Genomic DNA, 23,457 nt, shown 5'->3' with positions numbered 1-23,457 from the left:
GGAGGGTTCTTTCATTACACTAAGCCACCATGGGTTGGCTGTTCACTGGCTAACCAGGCTTTCCATGGCTTGTTTCCCCCTCATTCCCTGCCAGATCTTCTGCTGGTTCCAACAATTCCAACACCTTTGTGCCAGGACTCCTGGTTTCCTCAACCCCTGCCTTAGTTTCTGTTGTTCTGACCAGCCAGTTCTGTAGCCATTTCTGACAACACACAACCAAGTCACCCTGCCAGCCCGTGAAAACAAAGTAAGCCACACTGGGTCTCAGCCACCCTAAAGCAAGCCATGGGTTCTAAGGGTGAAAATGTAGCCACACTGCAAAAGCTGTGCTGTTGTCACACAGCACAGCAGTCCATCAAAGGTGACTAGCCATGGTGGGTTGTCATGGGGCATGAGCCAGGTCATGTGTTCATGGAAGCAGTTGCCTTCATGTCCTACGGGTGGCCTTAGTTCAGAAGAGCTGTCATGAAGTGGGTGGGTCCACACATAGCATGCAGAAAGGTCCAGGTCTAGTCTATAGCCTTGCAGGTAGGGCTGGGGAAACAAGCCGGTCATCTGGAGAGCCACTGCCAGGATAAAGCAGCTTGCTAGGTTCCTCTGGCTTGCCAACTGTGAGAAATACACTGCTGGCCAAATGGGCGTTTGGTCTCTTGTAGGTCTCTTCTGAAGGTCTTATGAGAAAGCATCCCACAGCACAATCTTGCACCGGTCTACTCAGAAGTTAGTCCCATTGGGTTCAGTGGGACTCATTCACAAATCCGTGGGAGCAGGATTCCAGGCTCAGGGAGGTATAGGGTTAAGTGACTCCAGAAGTTGCCAGTCCTGTTTGCAGCTGTTCCCCAGGGCAATAGTGTAGAGAACTGCCAGCACATTTCCCTTGTATTTGCATTTTCAAGCAGGTTCCAAACTTGGAAGACCCACCCATGCTGCCTATCCCCTCACTATAAGCAAGACCTCACAGAAGCATAATCAGTAGTACAAAGCTACAGGGCATTTATTTATTTAAAATAATAAAATAGACTGCCTTTAAGGGTGGAATTTTTAAGTGCATCCTTTCCCCTAGACATGATACATTGATTTTCTTTCTGAGCAAAGACAATCACAAAATGGAGTTGGTGACCTTAAGGGCCCCTTGAAACTTTGCATTCAATGTTGAATTAGGCACTGAATAATAACAGTACAGTGAGGCCCAGGGAACCCCATTTTGTCCTTGTGCAGAAGACAAACTGTTTCAGATTCTTGAAAACAGCCAAGTAACTTGGCAGGGGAGGAGAACAGGGCCTTTGTATTCTGGGTTGTTAAAAAATGTGAAGTATGAAGAGAAAAATAACTTTCACTCTCTGCTTTTTCTTTTCTTCCAGAGAAGAGTGGAGCTGCTTGGAAAGATAACAAAAGAACACGAGCAATATAAGAGCAACATTGACCACTTTCAGCAGTGGCTGACCCAGGTGACAGAAAGATTAAACGGCTGCCTTGATCAGGAAGCAAAGCTGCCAGCAGAAAATAGAATCAAGTCGTTGCAGGTATTTGCTTGTTGCCACCCTCTGCCCATGGACACAGTCTTTCTCTTGACCCTGTTTTCCCAGCTTTCACACTGCTTTCCCCCTTTCTGAAATGTTGAAATGCTTTCCCTAAGTCTTAATTACCGGAATGAGGAAAGGTGGTGACTCTGATTGAGCAGTATGGTGGCTGAATGCATAGGGACGCAGGAGAGAGGGTTGTACGACCAATACACGAAGGCCTGGTCTGCCTGAATGAATTTGTCAGTCTTACTTCGTCCACATTCTTCTTATGAAAACCAAACCAAACTGAAATTCTCCCCTGCACCTTGGTAGGAGGGAGGGAAAACGAATAGACATGTCAAAGTGCCACAGTAGTCAGAGGCACTGATCTGGAATCTGCTGGTAGGATTTGTAGGACCAAAATGTATGTAAGTAAAAATCTAGTCCGCACATGCCATGTCTGGCTGTAGCTGCAGATCATCAGGTTGAATGTATGGACTGTAACAGTGGCTTGGCTATAGGAGAAGGTCATCTCACTTTTTCTTCCCTTCTCACAAATGGATGCTTCAGCCCTGCTTGCTTAAGAGGTGGTCATGCAGAAATTACCTCTAGAGATTATCAGGATTTCTTCCCTGCTTGCAAAACATGCAAGCATATCTCATTTGAAACTAGAAGCAGGCATCTGTGGAAAATATTTACTTACTCAATTTATATGCCACCCCACTAGCCATAGGCTCTCTGCAGATGATAAAATCCATCTGCAGCATAATAAACAGTACAATCAACAATACAACAACACACAATTGCAAAAAGGCCAATAACAATAAAAATCCATAAGTAAACTACCAAAATTAAATTTAAAAAGATAAAAATAATAAAACAAATAAAATAGATGTTATATAAGGCTCCAAAAATAAGATCAATTAAAATGTAATTTATGTATTTAGCATTTTAAAATCAGAATGATGGCAGCACTTAATAGTTTAACTTATTTATAACCATTAAAAATCAACAATTCACCTGTTAAAATAGCAGTGCAACAAAAATGTCTTAAGTTGGTGTCTAAAAACCAGAAGCGCAGGTGCCAAGTGGCCCTCCAGTGGAATTGAATTCCAGAGTTGGGACGCCATACTTGCAATGGCCCTCCTCCTTGCAATATCCCACATCACGTCATTAGGGGACGGAACATGGAGGGGGGCTCCAGCAATGAACAAAATGCTCACAAATTTTGAGCATGTGCTTATGTTCATTTCCTTCCCGATTCCTAGATCAGCTTGCCCAAATCTCTCAGTTTGCGCAAATTCCTCAGTAGGCCAAATCAGCCCTACTTTAGTCTATGCAAAAACCTCCCACTGAATTTTGCTGAATTTACACAAGTTTCTCTTTCATGAAGGTGAGCAGAGAACAAGAATGGGGTGAGTGGCAAAGTGGTACTTGGAGGATCATGTGAACATCAGTGATCCACCGATCCCATGTCACTACCTCTGTTTTGGCTGCTTGGCTCACGTGAAATGGCTTCTGGTTGTGTCCTATCAAAAGCACAGCAGAACCAGCCTGGATCCAACCCCTGGCCTGATGATCATTGTCAGGGATCACTATCACAGATAATACAATCAAAGATGCCACTGCAGGGATCTCCAAAGTAGGACATTTTGAGACAGGCCACCACAGGGCTCTCCAGGCTTTCTGCTGGCATCAGAGTATTTGGCCATATGTAGTGGCACCAGTGCTCCGAACGGCCTTAAGGACTGGGAGGTCACCCACTCCAAACTCTTCCCTTTTGCAGGATATCACCAAAGATGTCAAGGGTGGGGAAAAGAAACTGAGATTGCTGGAAGCACAGTCTGTTGGTGTCAAGCAAAACACGTCCCCTCTGGGAGCAGAAAAGATCACTAGCGAGTTGGAGGAACTGAAAAAAGCCCTGGAGAAGTTGAAGCTGGTGAGTGCCGAGGAAGAGGAGAGGTTGCTGAGGAACCTGAAGTCAGAAAACGCCTATCATTCTCAAGCTAGATTGCTCGAGGCTGAGATACTGGAGTTCCGGAAGAACTTGCAAAGGCTAGGAAACAGCTTGGACCCGGGTGACAAAGTGAGAAGCGAGGAGGACTTAATTGCTCTGTGGAGAAGATACATGGTAAGTGTCTACTTGCTCATAACAGATGAGGAAGAAAAGAAAGCTGGGGAACTGTTGACCCTCTGTAAATAACCAAATTCTTCATGCTAGCCACACCCTGCCAACTACTGTAGTGCTTTACCTAAAGCCAATTACCAGGGAAATTGAAGCTATATTTCCTTTTCTATGGAATTATATTAAAGTACACAGGCGGGAACCCATAACAAAACACGGCGTGCTCCTGGCCGGGATCCTAACCAGCCAGTCACACTCTTTTCAAGACTGCTCCATTCCATTCCTTCTCCCCTAGTTTTCCATTTTTCCCCCTCCACAGACATTTACTGTTCTACAGCCATCAGGCATGCTCAGTTCTCACTGGGCTCCTTCTTATGCCCCCTCCCCTCCCGACCTTTTGCATAACAGTGTATGTGGATGGGTGCCCTGGCGGAGGCAAGAGAGAGGGACCTTTTCAGTTGTGATGCCCACAATATGGAATAGCCTCCCACAAGAGGTTCAGTTGTACCAGCTCTTAAAATGTATCCCAATCACCTTTTTTTTGTTTTGTTTTTTGTTTAATGCATTAGTAGGTATGTCATGAGTAGAGCTGGCTGGAGCCGGGGGTCAGACTAGATGGCCCGGGAGGTCCCTTCTGATTTGCTCTCTTTCTGTTTCTATATATTTAGTCCACTGCTGTTGATATGATTTTCAATTACTCTGTTTTCACTGTTGCTTGTATTTCATTGTTAAGTATGTTTTTACATTTATGTTATGGTTCATGTGTTTATTCATCAGCTGCCTTGAGTTCAATTTTATCACAGAAAGGTGGGCTATAAGTGCCCAAAGAAATAAAGGGAGGGAGAAAATTAAACACGGTAGCCTTAACCCAGAGCAGCTCATTGCTCGTGACAATACCATACCAATACAAGTATATTAGATTAAAATTCACAATCTGTTTTGCTCATGTGAGTTAAAGAGGTCTAATGGTGAAATAGTTTGCAACAAGTAAATGACTCTTCCTAATTACAATATGAACCCCTCCAAAATAGTTGTATAAATACACCCTCCAAGAAAACTGATTTACTACATCTATTTAATGATAATATTTTTGTGTTAAAGGCAACAAGGGCAGCTCTTTCAAAAGAGGAATCAAAGATTGAGAGACTGAAGACTCAACTTAAGGAGTTGTTCAGGTTTTCACAAGATGTGCAGCCCCTTTCTGAGAGTGTGATATGTGCACTACGAGAATATCAAAGGTATTTTAATTTCTGGTAGAGAAGGGCAGTCATTTTAAATAAACTACACCAGTGGATTTCCCAATCTGACATCTACCAGATGTTGTAGACTGCAACTCCCATCACCCCTACAGCTGGCACCCACCTCCTGGGAGATGATGTGAGTTGAAGTCCCGGGCACCTGGAGAGGGCCTGGTTGGTAAAGGCTGCTCCAGTGATGTGGAAACAGTGCAAATAAACCCAGGCCGGTTTGTCCTGATCTTCCTGCTAACGATAACAAGTAAATGAAGGTTACAGATGTTCAGTCTGCTGGCTCCCAGCATCTTACGGCCATTGTTAGGGACTGGTGAATGAGTGACGTTTGAGAACACCAGGATTCTTTGAACATGACCTTCCTATTCCTCTCCTACCTGATTCCCTTTCGCAATTGTTGTTCACTTAGCTTGGATGGGTAACTTTCACAAGTTGAACAGTGATCAAAGGGGAGATTCATGCATCTTTCCTCTGTAGGTGAAACAAGGCAATCTGTCTGTGGAGGAAATTCATGCAAATTCAAATGTTTGCACAAATCAAACTGGGAATCAGGAGCAAGACAGACTTGAGCATGAATTGGACTAGTCTTGGCAGGCACGTGCTTGTGTGTGGAGCCTTGAAAAGGACAAGCTCGAAAGTTCTCACCTATCTGCTTTTCAAAGATTGCTTCAGTGATACTGCAGGAGAAAATTTGGTGGCTGTCTCTGTATTCATTCATTACATTTAAATTGTTTCCTTTCCTGAAAGGAGTGGATGGTTCACACCTTTCCCTGTCCCAAGTTAACCTCACAACAACCTTGTGGGAAAGGTTAGTTAGAGATAGTACTGACTGAAGCTCATCCAGTTAGCTTCATGGTTGGGCAGCGCTTTGAACCCAGATCTTGCTAGTCTTAGTCTGAGTGTCCAGTCTGAGAGTCTACCTCATACTGGCTCAGTGCACTTGGCTGCCATGCAGATTGGGTTATCTTCTCCACACTATGGAAAAAGAAGAAGTAGTTTGCATTGTAGCTAACTCCCAGTCCATTATGCAGATGACTGGTGACAACCTCCATCCGGAGCCATGTAAAGTGAAATCCAGTCCAGCACTCTAACCACTGGCTGTTTGGCATCTGCTATTAGTCCAGATCACTCTGTAGGTCACTGTTTGTGCTGCTGCTCCTAAAGCTACTCACTGGAACTGGAGGTGCCTATTTACACTGATGTCTTCTGCTCCTGGTTAACTTGATTCAGAGGTTTCAAAGGAGACACCTTTGCAGTGGTTCCGCTCCTATCTCAATGGCCGGTTCCAGAAGGTGGTGCTGGGGGACTATGGCTCTGCGCCATGGCAGCTATGCCATGGAGTACCGCAGGGGTCCATTTTGTCCCCTTTGCTGTTCAACATATACATGAAACCGCTGGGAGAGGTCATCAGGAGGTGTGGGCTGCGGAACCATCAGTACGCTGATGATACCCAGCTCTACCTCTCATTTTCCACCAATCCAGGTGAGGCAGTGGCTGTGCTGAACCGGTGCCTGGCCGAGGTAATGGGCTGGATGAGGGCCAATAAACTGAAGCTCAATCCAGACAAGACGGAGGTCCTGTTGGTTGGCGGATCGGGCTTCGGAGAGGGTGAATTGAACCTTGTCCTGAATGGGGTTGCACTCCCTCTTAGGGACAAGGTCCGCAGCTTGGGAGTGCTCCTCGACCCAGAGCTTTCACTGGAAGCTCAGGTAACAGCAGTGGCGAGGAGCGCTTTCCTCCAGCTTCGGCTAATTCATCAGCTGCGCCCCTATCTGGAGAATGACTGCCTTGCGACAGTGACACATGCGTTGGTGACTTCCCGTTTGGACTTCTGTAACACGCTCTACGTGGGGCTACCCTTGAAGACGGTCCGGATACTTCAATTGGTCCAAAATAGAGCTGCCAGGCTGCTGACGGGGACTGGACGTTATGTTCACATGACTCCAGTTCTCCGTCAGCTTCACTGGCTTCCCATTGAAGTCCGGGCCCAATTCAAGGTGTTGGTTATGACCTATAAAGCCCTAAACGGCTTGGGTCCTGGTTACCTGAAGGAGCGCTTACATCCTTATATGCCCAGCCGCCCCCTGAGATCGGTGGGAGAGGCCCTTCTCCGGGAGCCCTCCATGGAAGAAGTTAGGAGGGTGGTTACTCGGAGGAGGGCTTTCTCTGCGGTGGCGCCTAAGTTATGGAATGCGCTCCCCAGAGAGGTCCGCCTGGCGCCGTCGTTATTTGTTTTTCGGCGCCAGGCGAAGACCTTTTTATTTAAGCAGTATTTTAAATGTTAATATTATTGAATTTTATTTGGCCAGGGCGGCTTGTTTTATAGTGTATGTTTTATATTATATATTTGTATTTTATTGTATGTATTTTAAAATGTTATTTTATTTTTTGTTGTAAGCCGCCCCGAGGCTTCGGCGAATGGGGCGGCATAAAAATGTTTTAATAAATAAATAAATAAATAAACTTACTTTTTGTGCTGGGGGCTGAACATGATGTAGGCAAGAAGCAGCAATGCTAATGTCACTTACATTCTGTGCCTGTTGGGCTTCTCTGTCTGCTTCTCTTGCTTGCTTTTCTGGTTTCATTTCCCCTCAGCCTTTTTTTACATAGGCCTATGCTTCCTCCTAATGACTAACCACTGTTTCCTGCATACATTTGGCCAGGATAGATGGCAGATCCAGCCTACCAGTCTCTCTCCTCTCCCTCTTCCTCTCCCCAAGGGGCTTGGGCCAAATACTTCCACGCCCAGGCTCACTGGAAACAGGAGATGATGTGCAAATAGCCCACACCTTTGCAGACTTGGAAAAAGGATCGCCTTCAGCCAGACAAAGGCAAGGCCAAAGTTTTGACTGTATCCAAAAAGCTGGCTTTTCTTTGTCACGTCCAGAGTGTGTTTTTGGCAAGCTGCAAAAGGTTTGTGCTGATTCCATGGCTGTTACAGTAGTGCAGATTTGAGGAAGCTAGTCTGGGCTCCTTTCCAAGGAAAAGTAGCTAGAAATGGAGAGTTTGAACATTTGCCACACAGCAGAGGGGACAGCTGGTTGCCACCCTGTTGCAAGAGAGCTGTGCTTCTTTGTAAGAAATGGTAATCTAAGCTCACAAATCCTTATAGCAGGCACAGAAGAAGGAACAGCGAAGGTAGGGATAGCAGCGGATTGAGTCTTCTGAAATTGCTTAACGAACCTTCCTTACCTTGGAGCTCTTGAATGAGAATCCGGCTTTATGGAGTTGAGTAAGATGATCGTTCATCTAGCGACTTGTTTAGTCGTTTAGGAAGCGATTTCTCTAAAAGAGAATTGAAATCGCCAGCTGCAGCCAGCCAGATCTCGTCTAGATGCAGAATTAGCGGGAGAAAATGGTTTTGCTGATGATCGTGAGGCTTGTAAAGTGGCTGGGAGGAGAAAGAGAGAATGAGAGCAGAGACCAGCTTTGCAGGAGCAGCAGCTCTGTGGGGCTTAAATGAGCAAAGGTGGCTTGCACTGCACACTGCAGTTGTGGATATTCAAGCTGCAGCAGGAGGACTCTGTGGCTTATTGCCTCATGCGGACCCTGATGAGCAGCTTATTATCTGGGGAAGGACCCAGGGGCTGTCAGTGGTGGCTTGTTAAACCATAGAAAGCTGCCACCCTGCCTGGGTTCACATGACACTGCGAGCCATGAAGGCTGCCCACCCACCCACCATGGCTTGAACATTTACAGTGGCAACTGGCATGCTCCAGAAGCCAGCGTTTAAGCCATGCTGCTGCCCACCAGTTGTGTGAACTCGTAGAGAGGGAGGGAGGGAGAGAATGGTTGGGGTAAATAAAAGGGAGATGCAGGGATTTTTCAGCTGGCTGGAAAAGCTGCAGGGTGGGAAGGAAGAAACTCCAAGTGAATTTTGTGCTCTTTTCAGGAAAGTGGTGTCTTGTCTGAGTATGTCTCTGGCAGCTTTCTCTATTCAGTGTGTATATTTGTACATAAAAAGGTATTACAAAAAGTGCCAGGAGTCCTCTCAAGATCCAGATATGTATTTGGAGTGCAGTCCTTAGATAGATACACAGAAGCCTGTAAGCAAACTAAACCAGCTGTTCAGCACATCTGTCTGAGTCCAGCTTTGTCCATGGGCTCCCCCAGGCATGGCCCCTGCCTTGGTATGCTCCTGTAGTCCCTGGAGGGAGGGGTTTTCCCACTCCATTTCCCTGGCCGGAGGGGGGGGGGCTGACCCACAGCACAAGGGAGGAGCGGCCATATAACCTGCCCATCTCCCATGGCTTCAAACAGTACAGATGGTAAAGCAATGTAAGATGTGTCTGCATGGGCACAATCTAATTAATTAAAATCAGTTAATATATTTTAAAAATTAAAATAACACCAACGTGTATGCCCCTAGGCTTCCCTTAACAAACATGCCACCCTTTATAGCTCAGTGGTATGGCAATGTTGTGAAGAACCTGCCTCTGCTGCTGAATGTGCAGTTGTGGCAGGTGAGAAGTGGCAATCTTGCAAGTGTGCGAGACACTGGCAGCCAGTTTGCAACTGGAGGGTCCCGGGATGAGGATCAATGCAAACCCCTGGCTGGTGGAAATTACTCTCTCCTGTTGTAGCTGATGGGTGCAGCATTCGTGGGAGAACTCAAGGGGTTGGTTGGGAATTTTCTGCTACAGGGCCAGCATTTGGTCATTCTCCACAGCAGGTGCACCAGCAAGGAATGTGTGTCTTTGGATCTCAAAAAAAGGGGTTGTGTTGATCCTTTGATGGGTAGAGGCAGCTGCCTGGGAGGAAGGAGACAGACGTATGCATGAGGACAAGAGTGGGCTCCGTTGTGTTTTTTTAAAGTGCAATATAAGGCCTTCTGTGAAAAGAGTTTTTTCCTATCCTGCTAGGGTTTAAGATTTCTCCTGGGTGTCTGCTTCTTTTCACAGCCTGAAGGGAAAGATGTTTAAAATGAGCACTGAGACCGAAACAGAACTGAGGCAGCGCTTCCAGAACCCCCTGAGGGAATTCCAGCTGTGGAAACCATCAGCTCAGCGGCTGCTGGACACGACAGCAAATGTTTCCGACCCTGCCTTGACAGATGCTTTCTTGCATCAGATTGAGGTGACAAGAGATTCTCTATAATGTTTGTTCACAGACACACACGATGGCAAACTTTGCTGACATATGTATTTCTGCAGCTGTCCAGCCAGTCCACTTTAGAAATATGGTCCTTTACTATAGGAAATAACATTTTGCTTTTAACTGGCAAACAGTCATCTTCCTTGCAGGAGGATATGCATATTGCAAATTCCCTTGTACAGGGTGTTCCAGGGTTATGAATGAGTTCCATTCCTGAGAAAATTAATCTTTAAGTCGATTTTGTATGTAAGTTGGATCATGTATCATTTGCCCTCTGCATTTGTGGGGATTGGGAGGCACAAGCCCCATGAAAGTGGAAGAACTGCAAATACTTTGAGCTTTGCCCTACACAAGCTCAGCAGCACCTCCTCTTTCCAGCAAGGAAATTCCAGAGAGATTTCCCTCCCAGATGGGCAAAGCAGGAAGGCCTGGGCTTTTCACTTTCTCTCTCTCTCTGGTGATGCTGATTATCTGCAGTTCTTCTTCGCAGTCTCTGTGCATCACTCATATGGGAACTGTGCCTGCACAGTGCCCAAGTTTGGGAAGATTCTCTCAGCTCAACTGTTTTTGGTGGGAGTCCCCGCTCCCCCCCCCCCACTATATAGGAGGGGCTCCCACCCCTTTTCAGCTTTATGGCAATTCATAAGTACAGGTTGATCATAACTCAGATATTCGTAAATTGGGGTATGTCTGTGTTCTGTTATACGAACATACCTCCTCCTGTCCCACCTCCTGTGCTGACAGAATCCTTTTCTGTGAGGGTGGGGCCATTTGAGGATGGAGGGCAGGTCGTGTCTCTTTGCAGTGATGTGCCACAAATGGAACACCTATTTGTGTGTCTCATTTAAATTCATTTTGTTGAGTGGTTCTGTCTGGATGGCTCACAAAGATGCACAAAAACACAGACGATGCTATACCTACAAAAAAAGACTACATCTTTTTTCATTATACAAAATTTGAAAACAATTCAACAGCTAAAACAGATTCAGTACCAATCAGTCAATGGGCATTAATGCCTCATCATGCCATTAAATACCATTAAAATGCCACTTTGGTGTTCTGCGGAGGATGAAGAGTAGTCATTCCCATGTATGGGGGAATGTAAAGGCGTATGTGCTGATCATGAGAAGGCAAACTCCCTGGAGAAGCATGCTGGGGAAAGTCAAAGGCAGAGGAAGAAAAGGAACAGCAAACACGAAATGGATTGAGTCTATAAGGAACCCACCATCTTGAATTTGCCAGGCCTGAGCAGGGCTGTCATGGACAGGGCATTTTGGAGAGCTTTCATCCATGTTGTTGTTGTTTAGCGAAGTCGTGTCCGACCCTTCGCAACCCCATGGACAACACTCCTCCAGGCCTTCCTGTCCTCCACCAACCCCCGCAGTCCACTTGAGCTCACGCCAACTGCTTCAGTGACTCCATCCAGCCACCTCATTCTCTGCCGTCCCCTTCTTCTTTTGCCATCTATTGTTCCCAGCATTAGGCTCTTCTCCAGGGAGTCCTTCCTTCTCATTAATTGTTATATTATCATTATTTATGTATGTATTTATGTATTCTTTGTGAGCCGCCCCGAGGCTTTGTTGCGATGGGGGCGACATAGAAATGTTTTAAATAAAAATAAAAAATAAAATTAGGTGGCCAAAGTATTTGAGTTGCCTCTTCAGTGTCTGGCCTTCTAAAGAGCAGTCAGGGTTGATCTCCTCTAAGACTTAAGTTGCAGATGACTTGAACACACGTAACAGCAATGTGAAGGAGCACTATTTGGGTGAAGAACTGGGTAACTTCAAGTGGAGGGGGCAAATTTGGCTCCCTGTGGATCCCCAACTGACTCTTGCCCCACCCCAGCTGGCTCTTGCCCTCAACCACTGTTCATGTGGTGGTTACCTGGACTTTATGCACCCCTCCCCCCAATTAAATGAGTGTAATCCTTCCCCCAAGGCCTTAAGCTGTGAGAGGATGGCATTTCTGCGTTCTTGGCCACACCTCTTTCGCCTTTGTCTCCTCCATCTTTGTCTCGTCCCCTGCCCACCCCTGGAATGTGCTGCTCAAAACTGGATCTGGAAACTGATTTTGAAATTGAGCCCACATGATTGCCCTCTGAATATACAGAGCAATACATGACGCTAGATTTACTACAATGCCTGTTCTTTACAAGGCCACAAGGGGGCAACCAAAGCATGGCGTTCGCAAACATTGCCGGTTTCTGTCATTTAGCTGCAATCCAGCAGTTACCGTTTTTTTTCCAGTCACAGCTATTACATTTGGTTCTGAAGGATATGAACAGGGTCTGGAGAACTATATGTCCAAAAACTGTGGTAGAAAAGTTTAAGAGAATCCTGCACGTTGTGGCATAATTCTTTTTAAGGTGAAAAGGAGCAGTCAAACTTTATGTTTCGGGGAATGGGATATGGTATTTGGGGGCATTTTTTGCAGACTTCCAGCAATCCAGAAAGACTTGGGTACAGCCATTCACAAAATCAGCAGTTCACTCTTCTTCTTACAACTTGCAGTAGGGCCAGGATCTCTGAAGGATCACCCTTGCCCATATGAATCTGACAAAGCAGCCATAATATGCAAGGGTTTGATTGGCAGGTACCAAGGACTGAGACTTTTTGATGGTGGCACCACAGTTGGGGAATTCATTCTGTGAAGGTGATCTACCAAGCTGCCTTGCTTCTCCATTTTTAGAAGGGCCTTGGAAATATTTATTTTCCTAAAGGAATTTTATAGCATTTGGAGTGCAATCTAATGCACTTTTAGAAAGAAAAAAGGTTCCCACAACTCCCGGGATTAATTCCCTGTTGACTGGGGAAAACTTAGAGCTATAGGACTTTTTTTCTGATTAAACATGCATAGGATGCTACCCTTACACCATGCTGATATTGGTTCTTGGGTTTCGATGCTGATATGTATTACTGTCTTTCCAAAATGGAATTGTGTTTAGTAGTTGTTTTACTGTGTTTACTCTTGATTTGCTAGCCACTTAGGATAATTGAAAGACTATTAAAGCAGAAAATAAGTAAAATTACAGAAAATAAAGCATATGTGTTTGAAATAAAAGCATACAACGGTTGTGTGTTCTCCCCACAGGCATTTTTGGCTGAAAGTTCCCAGTTTAAGGAACAGCTCCTGATGCTGCAAATAAAAAAAGATTTCTTGAGCAGCATTTTTGAGGAAGAAAAAGCAAAGTCGCTCATGGCCGAGGCATCTGAGGCTGCGAAGGAAACAGAACACTTGCATAAAGTTCTCCTTCAGAGGAAAAGCAAGTTGCAGGTGCGTCACCTCTAAGAAGCCAGCTATTAAAATCCTTGATTTTGAATTTTCAGACTCCATTCTTTGCTATTCGCATGCTGTACGCCAAGGTTTGTTTTGTGGGGTTGTGCAGAGTGAACAAGAAAAGATAATTGTGCAGATGGCACTGATATGAAAACCATTCTCTTCCTCTTTCTGGTAGTCTTTGGTATCACAGCATAAAGACTTTGATGCAGTCTACGGGCCTTTGCAGAAGAAATTGCTTGCTATCAGAGAAAAGTTGGACGCAGAGAGGAAACCGTTGCCCAGTCTGGCAGATAAAGAGGCCCGGCTGCAGAGGCTGCAGGTAAGCCATGGCCTTCCCAGTTTAGGAAGATTCCATTCCTGGTGTGTTATTACTGGGCACACTCCTGCCATTAATGTAACATCATCAGCATTGGGGGTCCTTTATGGAGGTTTTTGAGCAAGAAGACTGCCATGGTGTAATGGGCAAACTGTTGGCCTGGCAGTTGGGTTCAAATCCCCACTGAGCTACATAGCTTACAGGATGCCCACAAGGTGGGCAGGCTGGTCATGCAAATATTTCTTCCTACAGGGTTGGCATGCAGAAAAGGGAGCAGAAAAACCATGTACACTCTGATGACTTTCAGTGTTTTCCTTCTCTCTCTCTGCACATACTCCCCATATTTAGTAATGTACAACAAGAGTGTACATAGCGCAGATCTGGTGTGACTGAAGAGGCTCCTTCCTATCTTCCAGAGCCATCCCTGCCAATAGCACTAAACATGCTCATGTTTAAAGCTGCCTGCCCCAATCTGGTCCCTTCTAAATGTGTAGAACTGCAACTCCAGTGTGGTGTAGTGGTTAAGAGCGTGGGACTGGGACTCAAGACGATCTGGGTTCTAGTCCCCGCTCAGCCATGGAGCCAACTGGGTGACTTTGGGCCAGTCACAGACTCTCAGCCCAACCTACCTCACAGGGTTGTTGTGGTGATAAGATGGAGGAGGAGGAGGATGTAAGCTGCCTTGAGCCCTTTGTAGGAAAAAGGCAGGATATAAATCGAAAATAAAATAAAATAAAATAAAATAAAATAAAACTCCCTAGCTTGGGGGGGGGGGGCGTTATGGGAATTGCAATCTGAAGGTAACTAGGTTGGGTTTGGCTGCTTGGAAGTATGGCTTGGGATGGCTCCTTGGGTTCTGAAGCAAAAATAAAATAAGTTAGTGCATGTTTATCATCTCAGTGGGGCTTTCTCCAGTGTCAGGGTAAACTCTAGTTTTGGTTGGGGCACCAGCATAGGGAATGAGACACTTTTGCATATAGGGCGGGGTATAAATGTTTTAAATACATAAATAAAATAGGGGAGGGGTGCCTGCATCTCATCCACTAATAGCAGTTGGGTCGCCCGGCATCTCCCAGCGAGCCCCAGCCACAAGGAGTGTAGGGCTTTTTTCTGCCCAAACGGGCCTCAGACCACTAGGGTGGTGTCTTGCATGCCACTTGGAGTGACATATTGTTATCTTCTGTAGCTCATACATGGAGACATGGCAGAGTGTGCTGTTCAAATGGAGGAACTGGAGAAGCTGGTGCAACCTAACCCGACACAGATGCATCAAATCAAGCAACTTTCTTCTGACTATCAAATACTAAAGAGGTCCCTGGAGGTAACTCAGATTTGGGGCATGATTTCCAAACATTGTCACTTTTTACATTCTGGGGGCAGCTTATTGTCCTCAATGCAGGTAGTCCTGCAGCTAATTTTCCCTGTCCCCATTCTGTTTAAAAATAAATAAAATGCATTTTAAAAATCAGTCAGGTTAAATGCTGACCCATGTTAAACAAGTAACAAGCGGAGCACCACAGGCTTCCGTGCTGGGCCCAACACTCTTCAGAATTTCTATTCATGATTTAGATGAGGAAGTGCAGGGAACTATTCTCAGATTTGCAGATGGCACAAAACTGGGTGGGATAGTTAATACCCTGGAGGACAGAAAGATGATTCATAGAAACAGAGAGAAACAGAAACAGCGTGAATCAGAAGGGGCCTCCCTTCCATCTAGTCTCCGCTCATGACATGCCTACCATGTCAAAGTGATCTTGACAGGTTGCAGTGCTGGGCCGAAAGCAACAGAATGAAATTAAATAGGGACAAATGCCAATTTCTGCACCCAGGAAAAAGAAACCAAAGGCATCATTAGAAGATGAGGGATACTTGGCTCAACAATACTGCAAGCAAGGAGGAGCTTGGAATTGTTGTAGATCACAAGCTGAGTATGAGCCAATGATGTGATGTAGCTGCAGAAAGGGCATAGGCTATTTTAGGCCACATTAATAGAAGTCTCACTTCCAAATCACATGAAGTACTAGTTCCACTTTACTCAGCCCTGGTTTTGCCTCATCTGGAGTTCTGTGTCCAGTTTTGAGTTTAAAAGATGCAGACAAACTGGAGGGAGTTCAGAGGAGTGGGGAAAGGATGATCCAGGGACTGGAAACAAAACCCTGTGAGGAGAAATGAAAAGAACTGGGAATGTTCAGCCTCAAGAGGAGAAGATTGAGGGGAGATAGGATAGCACTCTAGAAGTACGAAAGGCTGTCACAAAGAGGAAGGACAGGATCGCTTCTCAGGCATCCCAGAGAGCAGGACATGGAATAACAGGCTCAAGTTACAGGAAGCCGATGCTGGTTAAATATCAGGAACAATTTTCTGACTGTTAGAGCAGTACAACCATGGGACCAATGACCTAGAGAGGTTGTGGGCTCTCCCACGCTAGAGGCATTCAAGATGCCACTGGACAGCCATCTGCGAGGAATGGTCTGACTGGGACTCGTGCCCTGAGCAGGGGTTGGACCTGATGGCCCTCTGGCCCTTCCAACTCAACTCTTCTATGATTCTGTGATAAACATGGAGTTTCCTTTTGTCCTGTCATCCTTTGCTTCCCAGCAGCCTGAGTCTGTGCACATTTCCTCATAAGTAAGTCCAACTCAGTGAAGTGGCGTTTATTCCAGAGCAAGCAGGATTGCACTCACAATAAGGCATAGGAAAAATAACCCTTTTTAATAGCCTTTTTGTTTGGTTTGGTCTGGTCTGCAAATCTCTCTTAAGCGCTGTAAGGCAACTGATGCTCAGGAACTAAAAATATATATTTTGGTCGGGGGTGGGGATTATGGGCTTTTTACCCCTTCATTGCTCCAGGCATGGATCTGGACTTGATATATTATTGTGCAGAGGATTTAAGTGCTAGATCACCAGGACAGCTTATTGCAGGAGGATTATAGGAGCTAAAAATGAATGGTCCTGGCAACAGTAAAATTATATCAGGCCTTGGTCTGGCCTCAGGTGATTTGCTGGTGCAGGGTGAAGGTATAAACTCGCTAGCAGAGGCAGCACAGCAGCAAGCTTGCAATATTATTTTAGTTTCATGGGTCAGCCCGCATCAAAAGATGATGAAAACATGATGCAAGCATACCAGCTGGATTTCCAGGGGTGAGGGGCTAAAGTCGCCATAAACAGACATCATTGTTTGGGAAGACAATTTTTTTAAGCACCAGCATGAAGTAGAGCTCATTGTGTAGCAGAACTTGGAAAACAGGCCCTTTGTTTCTACACTGGGTGTGGTTTTGGCTGCATACGCCCTGTGGAGCAATGCTTTTTCAGCCAAGGTTGTGCCAGCAGCCCCCTTGTTGCAGGTGTTGCAATGAGTGCTCAGCCGCCATCACCACTGGGAAGGCATGGTGCCGGCACACTGATGCTGCCCTTGCGCAGAGACCTCTGGAAGACACACACTGGTGCAGGAGTTTCCTGCACAAGTAACGCAAGAGCTCTCCTCTCCTTCCTCCTTTTCATGCTAGCCTGCCCTCTCACAACATGGTTCAGAAGCCCAGCCCCTCACCTTTAAAGGAGAAAGCTCCTGAATTTACAGGTCAGGGAAGGGGCTTGGTTGCAAAAGGGGGCATGAGATTCCCACTGCCTCAAGACCTGGCTCACCTCAGGGCCCTGGAGCAGTTACTCTGGGTCTAGAGGAGGTTGCCTTCTTGGATTCAGAGATGGTGGGCGTCCAAAGAAGCACCATGCCACAGCTGTGTGGTTCGCATTCAAGGCTGCTGAAAGAGATCAGGCCCCTGTAAGAGGGCAGGGCTCAGTCGATAGAGAGGCAGAGCTAGCAAGCCTGAAAACAGCCAAAATCATGCTTAAGGCTCAGTCATGATGTGGCTTCTCTTCCCAACCTCACTCAGAGCTATCTCTGGAGCTGTTCTGGTTCTTACATCTCTGGGAGAATGAACTGCTACTTGCTCTGAATCCTCGGACCCAAACTTGATCAAAGCCTTTATTCTGAACTGGGTCACACACTGGCTAATGATGGGGGGCCCTCTGTCAGGGCTCGGTAGCTAGAAAAAACACTCACCTCTACACATAAACCCCTTTTAGTGGCTCTTCACATTGACCTCAAACCAGAATCAAATACCACTTCATCAGACTATAGAGAAAAATTACTCATCTCACTTTTTAATACACTGACTAAAACATCAACTGAAAAGCAGTTATCCATCCATGAAGTATCAGCATGTCTTCAGATCTTACAGTGCAGTTCCGCTGAACTGTGCAGAATTTGTACAAAAGTGTGTAAAAGTGCATATGTATTTGTGAAAATAATGTGCAAAAATGCATTGTACTAAGGGGAGAATACTTACAAAAATGCATGCATTAAACAGAATTGTGTACAAAGATGTGTATTAGGGGAAATAATACACCAAAAAAGCATCTGTATTTTGTATAGGCGGCTCAAATAAATGAATGACTGAATGAATGAATGGGAATATGTGTGGAGCAGGGACCCAGTGAAAGGATATCTGAGTCTTCAACCTGTTGTGTTATTGAAGGTGGCCGTTTGTCCTTCTAGTGTTGCAGCATTGCTAGTGTGAAGTGAATCCAGTCACTGCCGAGTCTGGCTCAGCACCCTGGAGATCTGTAGCCTTTGAGGAATGGGACAGCAGGGCAGCCCTGCCTCACAGCCCCCAGTAACTGCTGGTGGGGACCTGCTGCTGAGTAGAGCAGCATAGCCTGCTGCAGCCCCCCTCCCCACACCATCCCCGGTGCAACCCCATTTTAAAAAAAGTAATTGCTTTTCCCCCAACAAAATGGCATGCAGAGCTGCTGCAGAGCACCAGAGGTCAGCGTTAGCTTGTCTGAAGCTGTGGGCACCATTTAATTTTTTTTTAAATTTCCTCCTGCTGCTTCTGGCACCTACAGGGGAGGTGCAGCCTGCAAGTGACTAAAGTCAGGGAGAGAAAATGGTACTGCGAAGAGGAATGACATAGCTCAGGAGGTGCTTCAGTATTCTCTCCTGCGACCTGTGCCACATGCACGGACGTCACAATTTGGCTTATCGCCTGCATGGACCACGGCAGGGATGGATGCAGCTGCCTTGTGGCATGGGGACCTCCCTTGGATTAAGCCATGATAAAGACCTTTTCCAGATATGCATGCAAGTCGATAATTGGACATGGGAATCTACCTTGATAAGGAAAAATGGGGACTGATACGGACTTTGACTTGAGAAATGGAAAGTGAGCCTAGCAACACAAGAACTTAGCATTTATTAAGATGTAAGAAATTGCCTTTCCTTGGGTACATTTGACTTCATCAGAAGTAAAGCAACATGTTTTTTCTTTCACACAGCACCACTGTGTGGCCAGATTAAGATATAAGTTTTGAGAGCTGTGGTCAGTAAAAGTGACCACATTTTAATGTAAAGTCAGCTGGTTCAGATGTTTCTTTTGGCTATGTGGCTTTTTAAAGCCACTTTTTACACTCATATGAATGATGTACTCATGCAGTCAGGCCTTAACTAATGCAGGCAGTCCAGAGCTATTGTAAATACAACCCCTGATGTATGTTCTGAAGTAAATCTGTTCACTTTTCTGGTCTTACTCTGAGGTAAATGTAGTGCAAACTCAAGCTTGGCAAATTTCAAAGTCATGGGAATGCCCAAATCCTGAGGATGATCGGCCTCCTATAAAGGGTGGAAGTGGGAGCACAGGAGTGGAAGTTGCTTTGCAGATGGGCGACTTGGGCTGTCCAAATGCAGCACTTTGGAGTGGGAAGGAAAGAGGCTGATGAGTCACCACAGGATCCATTGTATCTTGGTGGTGCTGACCTATTCCTTGCCCCCTTGGAAGCCATCCTAGCTCTTCTCTGAGGTGGCCATTACCAGCTTGAAGAAGTGGCCAGTCTGCTTCCTTCTATGCTGCTTTTGAGGTGGGAAGTGGGATCCAAACCTGAAGGTTGGGGTGATTTTCCAACCTCATAGGTGGGGATCCAGAGAATTCTATGGCTCTCTAGAGGCCATAACACTGAATTCCAGAACCATAGAATAGTAGAGTTAGAAGGAGCCATAAAGTCCATCAGGTCCAACCTCCTGCTATTGCAGGTCTCCAATTTACACCATCCCACTCAGGTGACTGTCTAATTTCTCTTTGAATGTGTGTATTGTGGGAGAGTCCACGACCTCTCTAAGCAAATGGTTCCACTGTCCTATTGCTGTGAGAGTGAGGAAACTTTTCCTGATATCTCAGCCTCTCCTTGCAGGCCAATGTTTCCAAACCCTGGATCATTTTTGTTGCCCTCCTCTGGATCCTAATTTTTTCTGCATCTTCCTTAAATTTTGGTGCCCAGAACTGGACACAGTATTCCAGATGAAGTCTGACTGGTGAGGAGTATAGGGGAACTACTGCTTCTCATGATTTGGAAGTGAGACTTCTATTAATGCTTCCCAAAACAGCATTTGCCTTTTTTTTGCAGCTGCATCACATTGTATTTAGCCTGTTCTCCTCAATTACTCCAGCGTATCTTGACTTGTGAGGTACAGTCTGATTAAATCCCTTATCATTGAGCAACCCAGTTATTATGGCTCTTAATGCTTATGTATATGGGGACTGGAGTTATTTATTCATACACATATTTATAGGCCATCTATAACTGCCAGTGCCTTCCTACGCAGCTTAACATACATTAAATGTATTAAAACATAACAAAACACCTTAAAACCCATTAAAATGCAAACAAATTAAAAGCCCTAGTCAGCTGTCTCCTGGTTTGCCTTTTGATCCTGACTTGCTGTCCAGCCCTGACTCCTGGCTTTGCCCTTCAGTTCCAATATCTCGGGATGCCTCCTGGCTCCCAGATTATCATAGACTGCTGTCTGGCTCAGCCCTGAAAAATATGCTGCTTTTACATAGGGCCAGGGTGTGTTTAGGGTGCAGTTCACAAGAGGTGAAGATCAGGTGCCTCTGTGACCCATGTACTCAAGAACACTGCCCATAATTCTCTGCAGCCTGCAATAGACTGCTAACAGGCAGGGTTGGCTGTGTGTCCTGGGGCTGGAAGCGAGCCTAGCAGATATATCTAGGCAGAATCAGTTTCAAAAAGTAAGAAAGGCTGAAAGTAGCTCTCCTATTGTAACATTTGCTACATACACTTAAACAATGATTTCTTTGTTGTATTCATTTTTATATTAGTCGATTTCTGTCCTCTCTTCATATCTCCCTACCTCCCATGATGTTCCTCTGATTTTGCTTGGTCTTCTTTTTAGATCCTGATGGCCCAAAGCAAGCAGCATGTTCAAGAACACTGGACCTTTAATGAGAAATCATCTGACCTCCAGCACTGGCTTCTGGTGACCGAGGAGGAGTTGGAATCGCATTGGGATGCCGATGGAGGATGGAAGATGAGCAACAGGGCTTTGTTCTTGGAGGTGAAGAACATGACTTGTCCAGTGGCTTAACCAGCAAGCTGCGCAAGGCCAACAGATATCTGAGAGGGCAGGCTGAAGTTTAGCCATAAAGGTCTAGCAATTTGCAGGATGTTTTGCGTATGGAATCATAAGGTTGGAAGGAGCACCAAAAGGAAAAAGGAGGAAATGTGCTTCTTACAAAGTATATGCAAGATTTATTTCTCCAAACCTGTTGTGGCAGTCTCCATTCTCTCCCTTTCTAGCCTCTAGCCTCGCTCTTCTCTCCTTTTACTCCTTTGCCTTCTGGTTTCTCCCCTAACACCAAGCTTTGCTATTTCTCTCCCTGTTGCCATGTCATGTGACTGGCCAGGCTGTCATGGCAGTCATTCTGCGAGCAGCCACATCTCCATGGTAGTCATTTTGTGCTGGTGCTCACAGCAGTGTCTCAAATTCCAGACCTTGTGCGTGGACCACAAAAGTTGCCATAGGACTTTGCGCCCCTCGTATTTGCAGGCTCCCTGGTGGTATTTAAGCGGCAACTGTAGGAAACAGGATGCTGGATTAGGGTTGAAGATCCATCGTTCATTCTCTCAATGGCCACATTCCCTTGGGAGTAAAGTGTTGAGGGCCCTAAACCAACAGCAGACACTGGGTAGGGACAGGGAACTAAAGGACACATTTTTGTGTTTCTCTTCCATTTTCTTTTTCTCCCACATTTAGACAGTTCTCCGCTCTGTTCAGTGGGCTTCTGGAGTAGGTCCAGAGACCTGAACTGACCCCTTGCAGAGTCTCTAGTAATTAGACAAAGAGCTGCATATCACCCTAGGGTTATAAGTTTCCTATCTTTGGAGAGGATTGCTTGGCCTGATTCCATGGAACTCTTCTGCATTATGTTTACAGTTTTATGATATGCTTTGAGATTTCTGCTGAAATTCGATTTTTTCTTCTGAAAAGACAAAGGCCTTGATCCGGATAGAGTTGTGTGCTTAACCCCTTTGAGATCAGTGAGGCATGTTTGTTACAGAGATCCTGACACCCATAGGTAGAAATGGTTTTTAAACTCAGTGACTTTCTCTAGCTCATGCTAAATACTCTCAATCTGAACAAAAAAGAAATCTGTCCCAGACATATGGATAGGGTGAGAATTTGTTTAGTTCACATTTAAATGGAAACATACCTGCTTTTGTACTCTTTGAACCAATATGCAAACTGAAACTTAGTTACCTTCAAAATTTGCACACCTACAAATTTTTACAGTGGAGATGGCCAATCAAAAATGCACACAAAATGTCTGAATGAAAATTCATGCAAAAATGTATACAGATTTTCATTCAAATCCTTTAAAATTCTTACTGTTTGGAAAAAAATGAACTTACAGTTGGAATAATAAGAAAGCCACATGGGCAGACATGTCCGTTCTTATACAGACATTGCTTCTTGGTGACCTTTTGGCCTTTCTGTAGGTAGAAACATTCAAGTTGTGCAGCTGTTAAAGTAGATAAGGATTTTGAATAGAAGTCCATGTTGGTAATGGAGCTGCTTTGAAATAGTAGCAGAAGCAGGAACTGTGTCATGTGTCTGTTTGCTGCGCCTTTCAGAGACTGCAAACTGAGTATCAAGATAGAGAGATCCAGTTACATCTCATTGAAGCCCAGAGCCAGTTGGTGGCAAAACACTCTTCTCCAGAGGGAGCTGAGAATATCCAGATGGAAGTGAAGAAGCTGAAGGAATCCTTCCAGGCTCTTGAAGGCATGCTGTCAAGGTAAGTGTTCCTTACAGGACTTGTGCCCTCTTGCCCTACAGTGGAGAGGGAGAACAACAGGAACAGGAAGAAATGGGCTGGAGAAGCCAGCCCAGGGTCGTCATCTTGCAGTTCCTCAACACCTTGAAAGGTAAATTCAGAGTTTCACATTTGGGACCTGCCAACCCTGCACCCCTCCCAGTCTCGGCAATATAAACCTCAACCTAGGAAGCCCAAGTGAGATCCTTCTAGAACACGTGTCTGTCTGTCTGTCTGTCTGTCTGTCTGTCCAGTGCCCAGACCTTGAAGCCAAGACCCCTAGACTTAGCATCCATGCCAAGGGGACCCTAGTGATGTACCTCAGGGTTCTTTTGTGTTTAGAATTCATTAATAAATGTAAATTAACTTTGTTCATAATTATATTCCATTTTTTCCTTCATTCAAGGAATCCAAGGTGGCCTGTATACTCCTCCCCTTCCTTTCCTTTTTATCTTCAAAACAGCCTTAGAACATTTTCAGCCACTAAGACAGACTTTGCTAATCGGCATCTTGCTTTGCACTTCATACTGTTTGAAGCCAGGGAAGATTGTAGGCCGGGAACAGAGTTTCAGTGCCTTGCAGAAGTATTCACACATAGCCCTGGATATTTCCCCATCTTGTCATGGTACAGCCTGGCATTGAAATGAATGTAATTGGCATTGTTATTACTTGATGTACACAGGATAGTTGACCCTGTGAAGGTGCAAAATATTTTTATAGTCGC

General features: G+C 45.4%; 1 protein-coding gene across 3 annotated transcripts in view; it reads left to right on the top strand.

The window, feature by feature from the left end:
* SYNE3 (spectrin repeat containing nuclear envelope family member 3) overlaps window positions 1-23,457 on the top strand; it is a 93,882-nt gene that overhangs the window by 40,099 nt on the left and 30,326 nt on the right. For all 3 annotated transcript variants that reach the window (XM_044436179.1, XM_044436180.1, XM_044436178.1), the window contains 9 exons: window positions 1,362-1,523; window positions 3,289-3,633; window positions 4,729-4,865; window positions 9,779-9,953; window positions 13,062-13,244; window positions 13,426-13,569; window positions 14,753-14,887; window positions 20,813-20,974; window positions 22,552-22,715. In XM_044436179.1, the coding sequence (XP_044292114.1) occupies window positions 1,362-1,523; window positions 3,289-3,633; window positions 4,729-4,865; window positions 9,779-9,953; window positions 13,062-13,244; window positions 13,426-13,569; window positions 14,753-14,887; window positions 20,813-20,974; window positions 22,552-22,715 (1,607 nt within the window). The remainder of the gene's footprint in view (window positions 1-1,361; window positions 1,524-3,288; window positions 3,634-4,728; window positions 4,866-9,778; window positions 9,954-13,061; window positions 13,245-13,425; window positions 13,570-14,752; window positions 14,888-20,812; window positions 20,975-22,551; window positions 22,716-23,457) is intronic.

Source organism: Varanus komodoensis, unplaced genomic scaffold (assembly GCF_004798865.1).
Source record: "Varanus komodoensis strain SLA01 unplaced genomic scaffold, ASM479886v1 scaffold3, whole genome shotgun sequence".
Classification (NCBI taxonomy): domain Eukaryota; kingdom Metazoa; phylum Chordata; class Lepidosauria; order Squamata; family Varanidae; genus Varanus; species Varanus komodoensis.
Note: the sequence above shows the minus strand (reverse complement) of the source record. Positions and strands in the feature narration are given on the sequence as shown.